Source organism: Octopus bimaculoides, chromosome 9, assembly GCF_001194135.2.
Source record: "Octopus bimaculoides isolate UCB-OBI-ISO-001 chromosome 9, ASM119413v2, whole genome shotgun sequence".
Classification (NCBI taxonomy): domain Eukaryota; kingdom Metazoa; phylum Mollusca; class Cephalopoda; order Octopoda; family Octopodidae; genus Octopus; species Octopus bimaculoides.
The window spans coordinates 41,121,002-41,128,655 of NC_068989.1; the positions used below are offsets into that span (position 1 = coordinate 41,121,002).

At 37.9% G+C, this 7,654-nt stretch overlaps 1 protein-coding gene across 1 annotated transcript in view; it reads left to right on the plus strand.

Annotated features, from left to right (window-relative positions):
• LOC106872661 (uncharacterized) overlaps positions 1 to 7,654 on the plus strand; it is a 73,548-nt gene that overhangs the window by 5,843 nt on the left and 60,051 nt on the right. The window contains exons 2-4 of the mRNA XM_014919724.2: positions 3,950 to 4,090; positions 5,628 to 5,753; positions 6,626 to 6,880. Of these exons, the coding sequence (XP_014775210.2) occupies positions 3,950 to 4,090; positions 5,628 to 5,753; positions 6,626 to 6,880 (522 nt within the window). The remainder of the gene's footprint in view (positions 1 to 3,949; positions 4,091 to 5,627; positions 5,754 to 6,625; positions 6,881 to 7,654) is intronic.

The window sequence follows — 7,654 nt, forward strand, 5'->3', positions numbered from 1 at the left end:
CGGGTTAGGGTTTTTCCCCAACACTAACCCTAAAACACCGACAAAAATACAAACAACAGCGACAGTGGCAAACAACAACAGTAATGACGACGATGTGCGCAGCAGCAACAGCGATAACAACAATAACAACAGCAACAGCGTGAACAATAAAGAGAGAAAACGAAAACAAGAATGCAGATATCACTGAGAACAGTAGTAGTAACGTCAAAAAAAAACGTGGAAAACAACAGCAACATAAAAAAAACAACTTTTTATCTTTTTAGAAGACAGTTAGCCAGTGAAATGTGCATCGGATGCAAAATTTAGGTAAAATCTTCTAATACAAAAATGATATAGCAAAACCAGGTGTTCTGTTGCTTAATGAAGGGTTAATTTCCTACTCCGGCAGAAACAGAAAAATACTTTCAAGATGTGTTGCCCTTAGGGCTACACATATATAAAGGAAAATAATATAGGACCGTAGCTGATATTAGCGAGCAAGAAGCCAGAAGAATGACAAGCCAGACCTTTATAATGATCCCCCTATAGTTTTGTTAAGCTATACACAAACAAACCAGTGGAGACGAGAATACATTTATAATGGGAAGCAAGGTTCTGGATATCGGTTGAATATCGCCTTTCTCCCATTAATTTCTTATTCTTCGTGTTGCTAAGGCTCCAGCAGTCGAGTAAAGAAGTATTAGGCAAAATGCAGGTTCTCCATTAGTTTTATTTATAATATATACAAAGGTGTAGTATGTTGCACTTTTGCAGCCATCTCATGTGGTATGAATTCGTCGTTCTCCGTTACGCGGGCCATTGCCTCAGGAGATGCAACAAGTGGACTAGCCTAGAGGCTCAGCCAGTGAAATGTGCTCTACAAGCTGTCGCAGGGAAAAGAGAAAAGATCAAATCTTGGCTCTTCTTCCTTTTATATAGTTTGCAATCGCGAGCCTCGTTATGAGCTCGCGCATGGCAAATGGATGCAGGTGAGGTCTCGCTCTAGTCTCGGAGATGGCAATGGCTGCCACGAGATCTCACCCAATATGGCACTGACTGGAAGTCCCTTTTTGTTGCTGACCAACTTCCTAGCTAGCCCGCAGCGAAATTCCTGTCTACAGTTCGTCTGTCATGAATCCTGCTCTACACCCCATTATATGGGTAAAAGGTTGACTCATACTCAAATCAAGAAGGTGCTAGTTAATCGAAGTCCGGCAAGAGTTCTAGTCATTCTGGAAGTCCACCACACAACTCAACAGGACTGGAATTCTTATGGAATTCTAGATATTAGTTTCTCCAGAAGAAATAAATTGCATTCCTGATTTTTCTGTTTCAAGGAATGCTTCCAATGGGATGGTCGAACGTTTTCACAGACAACTGACTCAGCGGAAATGTCCTCTATTGGAACGGCTTCAGGCCAATGAGAGAAACGATTGACGCATGGCAACATGGTTGTAGGTGAGACATTGCTCTTGTCTCGGATATGGTAATGGCTGCCGGCGAGATCACGTACAAAATGGCACTGGGGAGCGAGTGAAAACCACCAGTCTGTGGTTCGGTTGAACCATCTACATGATAAAGCTTGCAGCTGCCGAAATCCTTTTTCCATCGGAGTCACCATTTTATAATGGGACTCGAAGGTTCATGATACCTGTAGAGTATCACCTTCTCTCGTTACAATTATTTTCTGTAGTCTTAGGATCTTGAACTCGAAGAAGCTTATAAGCAGATGCAATTCAATGGTTGTTTATCTTAGTTCTCATTCATGGGGCTCATTCCCGGTGACCATCTGTATGGCAGTACGCAGTTGCACTATCACTCAACTCACGTGAGGTACATTATCTCAGGAGATAATGGGTAAAGTTAGAGCAGGATAAGAATCCACCGTGAGCTGCCAGTTCGCAGTTTTTCTCAGTGTAGCGAGAAAGAGAGAGAGTTCGAATTCTTTAATACGCCTGCTTAAATAGATGTTGCCCACAAGTGTCTCGCTGTGGTCTCATGCATAGCAACATGATTGTATGTGAGACCTCGCTCTTGTCTCAGACAGGGTAATGGCTGCCGGCGAGATCTTGTACAAAATGACGCTGGTTTCTTGTGTCACGCTACAGATCTATCCATGACAGACTCCACCTTATGTGACACATCATAGAGAGACCTGGGACCAAAGCTGGCTTCGGTAGGCATCTGATCAATTTGGGTCAATGCAAAGCATTCAAAAGAGTTGACCATTGCTACTTGAAAGCTATCCGGAAAGCAATTGGTTTCGGACCCATTTTCAGTGGCTGGATCCCTTCAATACACAGAAGAACCTGCTCGGGAGTCAAAGTAGACTGCCACCTATCGGAACCGTTTCGCTTCGCATACTCTCTCCGTCAGGGCTACCTGTTGTTGCTTCTTCTGTAAATGTTGGCTCTTGAGCCAATGCTGCGGAAGAAGAAACAGTTGAGGGGCATCTCTTTCAAACTGGAACACGAGAGGGCAGTGTCGGCGTACGTGGGCAACATCAGTCAGTCTGCTGTCAGCATCCTCTACGCGGTGGCTTAGACATGTCGTGGCTTCTGGTGTGCAGACATGCACTCAGGTTGCGCCACCTGCAGTGATTTCTGGACGGTAAACGTGTGTAGGGTACTTGGATCCGTTTGTGAAGCATGTCTCGTTTCTTTGATGGAGCTACAGGACTAGGTGAAGAAATGACAAAGACTACTCATAGCTACCTGACAACTAGGATGTCGTGAGGCCCTCACTTATGGTATGTGCATGCTTGTCCTTTGTCTATGTATTACACTGTAAAGTGCCATTTTTGTTCTCTGTGGTGATAATACCTTAACCTCTGTTATTAACCGAGCATCTATGTTCTACTTGAGCATGTTGGTAGACCACTGACGAGCTTTTCTCCTATTTGAGCTTCCGCCAGTTTTTCCTACTCACTCCCCTATGCTGCGTGCCGTCTCTTCGGTATAAGTTGTTGTCGTATTTCTGCAGGATGAAGACCATGTCAGTTACATAATCATCATCATCCCCATCATCATTTTCGTTATTGTCGTCATCGTCATCATTATCAAAGTCGTTATCATCTTTGATATAATCATCAGCAGCACCACAACCACCGCCACCGTTACTGTTTTGATCGTTCTCGTTGTCATCATCGTTATCAGCTACGTCGTCATCATTATTGTCATCATCATCATCATGGTTTATATTGCTATTATCCTTGTAGTAACGCCGTGCGCATGCGTAGTCTTACGCATGCGTAGAATTAAACAACCAAGCGTTCCCGCTCAATTCATTCTCTTTCTCGCTGGCCAGCGATTGAGCATGGACGTATTTAAGCTGTCTCTCTACATCTTTCGGACTTACACTCGACAGCTCGCTCACATCTATAGAACAACGTCCCAACAACTATGCTCATACACACAGAAGCTGTAACAACAAGAACTAAAGATGTATATATTTACCACCTAAATAAAGTGTTGTTTAAGTTGATAGTCTGGAGTTCAGCATTCCGTTATATTCTTTTAATTACATAGTGGAAAGTCAGGTATACAATCTAAAGATGTATAACCCACTTTCTACTATATCCTCATTGTTATCAATTGTCATCGTCATCATTATCAACATCATAATAATTTATTATTGTCATCATCAACTTCATCATTATTGTTGCTGTCGTCATTATCGTTGTTGTTGTCATCGTCGTCATCATTATCATCATCCTCACACACATGCATGCAAATATATTAACAAGCCCAAGTATCAAAAATGGAAAACTAAGAAGACAATTATATTCAAAGAACGTGTACGATTTGGAAAACGTTTCTTCCTCCTCTTTCTTTCCCTCTCTCCCCCTCTCTTTCTATCCATCTATCAATCTATCTGTCTATCTCTATGTCATCTCTATCTCTCTCTCCCTCCCTCTCTCTCATCCAAGATATATTCTAATTTACCATGATATTTACTTTCCTGTCTCTAGAATGTTCAAATTATATTGAGAATTGTCAAACCATGAGTTGCAGCAGCAGTCAAAGACCTGTTTGTTCTACATGTAGACAGTACAATGTGAGAGGAGCAGAATTTTCTATGGCCTGGCCTGAAGGACCACTCAAATGCAATCGTGAGTATATCATTTTTTTGTTGTTATTTTTATTATAAGGTAGTTAGCTGGTAGAATAATAAGTACGTTGGATAAAATATTCAGTGGTATTTCTTCCATTTGTTTACATTCTGTGCACAACTCACAGAGGTTGATTTTGCCTTTCATTCTCTTGAGGTCAATAAAATCGAATACCAATCATGTACTGGGGTTAGTATGATCAACTAATTCTTTCCCACTAAGACATCTAGACTTGGGCCAAAATTTGAAACAATTATTTAAGCAATGGCCTGGAAGGACTATTAGTATCTCAGACAAAATGCTTAGCAGCTTTTCTTCCACCTTTTTACATTCTAAGCTCAAAATTCCATCGAGGTCCACTTTGCCTTTTTATCTTTTCAGGGTTGATAGAATAAAGTCAAGTACTGGAGTCATTGTCATCAGCTTGCCTCCTCCTCTTAAATTGCTGGCCATTAGCCAAAACTAGGGAGTATTATTATAATGATGATGAGCAGGCAGAATAGTTTGTGTATCAGACAAAATGCTTTGTGACATTTCTTTCAGCTTTTTACATTCTGTGTAAAAATTGCCTCTATGCAGTTGCTTGACCTGCTAGAAGTAGCAGCCACATCTCCAACCAGTCAGAGCCTACTATTGTAAAAAGGAAGATGTTGGATAGTATCATCCTGAAATCCTTGCACATGGATAAATATTGGATGGTCACATCTGGAATGCATTTAAATCATAAGTCTGCTCAGTCAGAATTAACCTGGATTAAGCAACTGCTTCCCTACTATCTACCTATATGGAACAACATGTGGCCAAAATCACAATACATGGTGGGTCATCCATGTTTTGTTTGGGCTTCACTTCAGTGACTTCAAAACCAAAAAGTGATCCATCTGGCTACCCCACTTGAAAAGAACAGACAGGATAGTGTCAATGATTCTTATAACTGACCATTTGCCGCAATGACTGCCACCAAGCAGATGTCACTGTACAATGCAGTGATCTGGTTCTTGAAAATTGGACTACAACTGGCTACATACAGCACAACCACCAGGGTACTAATGATTTCAAGCCTATTAGATATTTTAGAGTGATCCCTGTTGTTCGGCCCCCAATCAAATCTGAATTTTTAAAAAGACCCTCTCTGTGAGGCATAATTTTATGTGGAGATTGTCAAAGATTCATCTGTCTGGGATCACACAGGTTTGAGCAAACCCAACAACACAACTAAGTACTAAGTACAAGTACTAACCTTTCACCCTTTAGCATTCAAACAGGCCACATCCAGCCAAAATATTCTACCTGCTTTATGTTCAAATTGGCCAGATCTGGCCTCTCACATCTACCCTATAATGTCAGTCTAAAAATATACAATCACATCATTGAAATCTCAAAGCTACAAGATAATGCTGGATAAATTCAAAACAATTACATCTCACTGAGTAATCTGAAATAATGAAAATAATATTCCTATTATAATTGTCTTGTTTTGTTCGTTGATTTTGCTCTGAAATCCTATTAAATTTGTTGTTTTAAATCTACTTTACAGCTACATGTTCCTGGTTCAACCACAACTGCTGGCCTGGCACATGTGGCAAAAGTCACCTTGCCAGAGATTGTCAGTGCAACCAAGGTTTTGTCTTGCATAAAACTAAACAAACCACAAAATGTGAACGTAAGTACTCTATAATGTTTCAATACACCTATCATACATTTATTGTAGAACTCTATAAATACTCTATAATATATTTCTATATACTTCTACACAACTATCATACATATTAGGGGTACCAAACAGTAATATCATATTTTCAAACAAATAATCTGATATGATACCACAAATAGTTCACAAGCCAATACACAGTCTTTGCAATCACCCAGTAAGCATAGAATTAATGTGGAACACATATTGTATATATATGCTCTATATGATAGCTCATAGAAGAAAATGACTTTAGTGAATTGCATAGTCAGCATTGAGAAGGTTGCAAGAAGCAATGAAAGAGCTTTAACGAACAAAAACAAAACAATCAGATATTTAATGAGTGAAATTGAACCAGTGTGTGTATTAATTATATTGACATAATGACTCTCCCTAGACACAAGAATATATATATATGTATGTATGTATATGTATATATATATATATATATATATATAGTTTTAGGGAAAATAACCAAGTTTCAAGAACTCATCGATGAAAATCCACTATCACATATAGAAAAATTAATAATTAATCACTGAGACATTAGTATATAGAGAGGACACCCTACCCCAACCACCGAACCTCAAAAGACTGAAAGAGAAAGATGCTTTGGTTCAATCCTTCATTTAACAGAGAAGTTTCAATATTGCTATGTAACTGGTATTTTATTTTATCAATGTTGGAGGAATGAAAAGTAAAGTTGATTTTGACAGAATTTGAACTTAGGATTTAAGGGACCAGAATAAATGCCACAAGGCATTTTCTCCAATACTAACAATTCTGCCCATCCATTGCACTGGTTTGAAAAATATATAATGAATAATTTTTTTTTCTTATTGCAGTTCAAAAGGGACCAAATTTAATGGCTTGCGATTTTGGTATCCAGAGTCAGTATGGTGACATCTCTAACTTCACAAGTTCAAGTGGTTGTCACAGTGAACAAGATATCTTTGTTAAATTCATCCCAAATGCCATTTCTTTGCAAATGGAGTCACTTTTAACCTTGAACATTACCATGCCACTAATGCCACATATTGTAAATTTTACAATGGGTGTTGTTTCTGGAAGTATTTCTGTAAAGAAAATATCACCTTCAGGTCAATGTTTACACTTTATATACTTTATATATATATTCTATGTATATATTTTATATATGTGCTTCATATATAAATATGCCCTTTTTATCTACACTTTATGTATGGCCTGTGTGTGTGTGTGTGTGTGTGATGATATCGAAGAAGGTAAACAGAGAGAAAATAGAAAGCTTTACATCATGCTAGGAGATTTGAATAAGTTAACTGGACCTGCAAGACTGGAAATTTCCATGGTTGTTCTTTTTCTGAAGATGGGCTTTTGTACCTGAAATATGAAACGTCCCACATTGTCAGAAGCCTTGCTTTCTCTCTTTTTACCTTCTTTAATATTTCAATGCTTCAAGCAAACTACAATGTTCTTATGTGTGTGTGTGTGTGTATATATACATATATATATAAATATATAGTTTTAGGGAAAAGAACCAAGTTTCAAGAACTCATTGATGAAAATCCACTATCACATACAGAAAAATTAATAATTAAAAGCACAATAAATGAGTATGTTATAAAACAAAGTAAATATCATAAGATAAAGATAATAAAATGACTGCACGTGTTTCATAACTAATTTTCAAATAGAAAGGAAATTTAAATCGATTAAAATCAATTAAAATTATTGAAAATAAATTCTATTCAAAAATACAGCTAATCATCAGGTCGTAAATAGAACAATAATTATAATATATAAATATATATATCAACCAACAATAATACTAAATGAATTTATTTAAAATACTTATTTTATAAAGATAGAAAAATTATTAAAAATATCAAAAT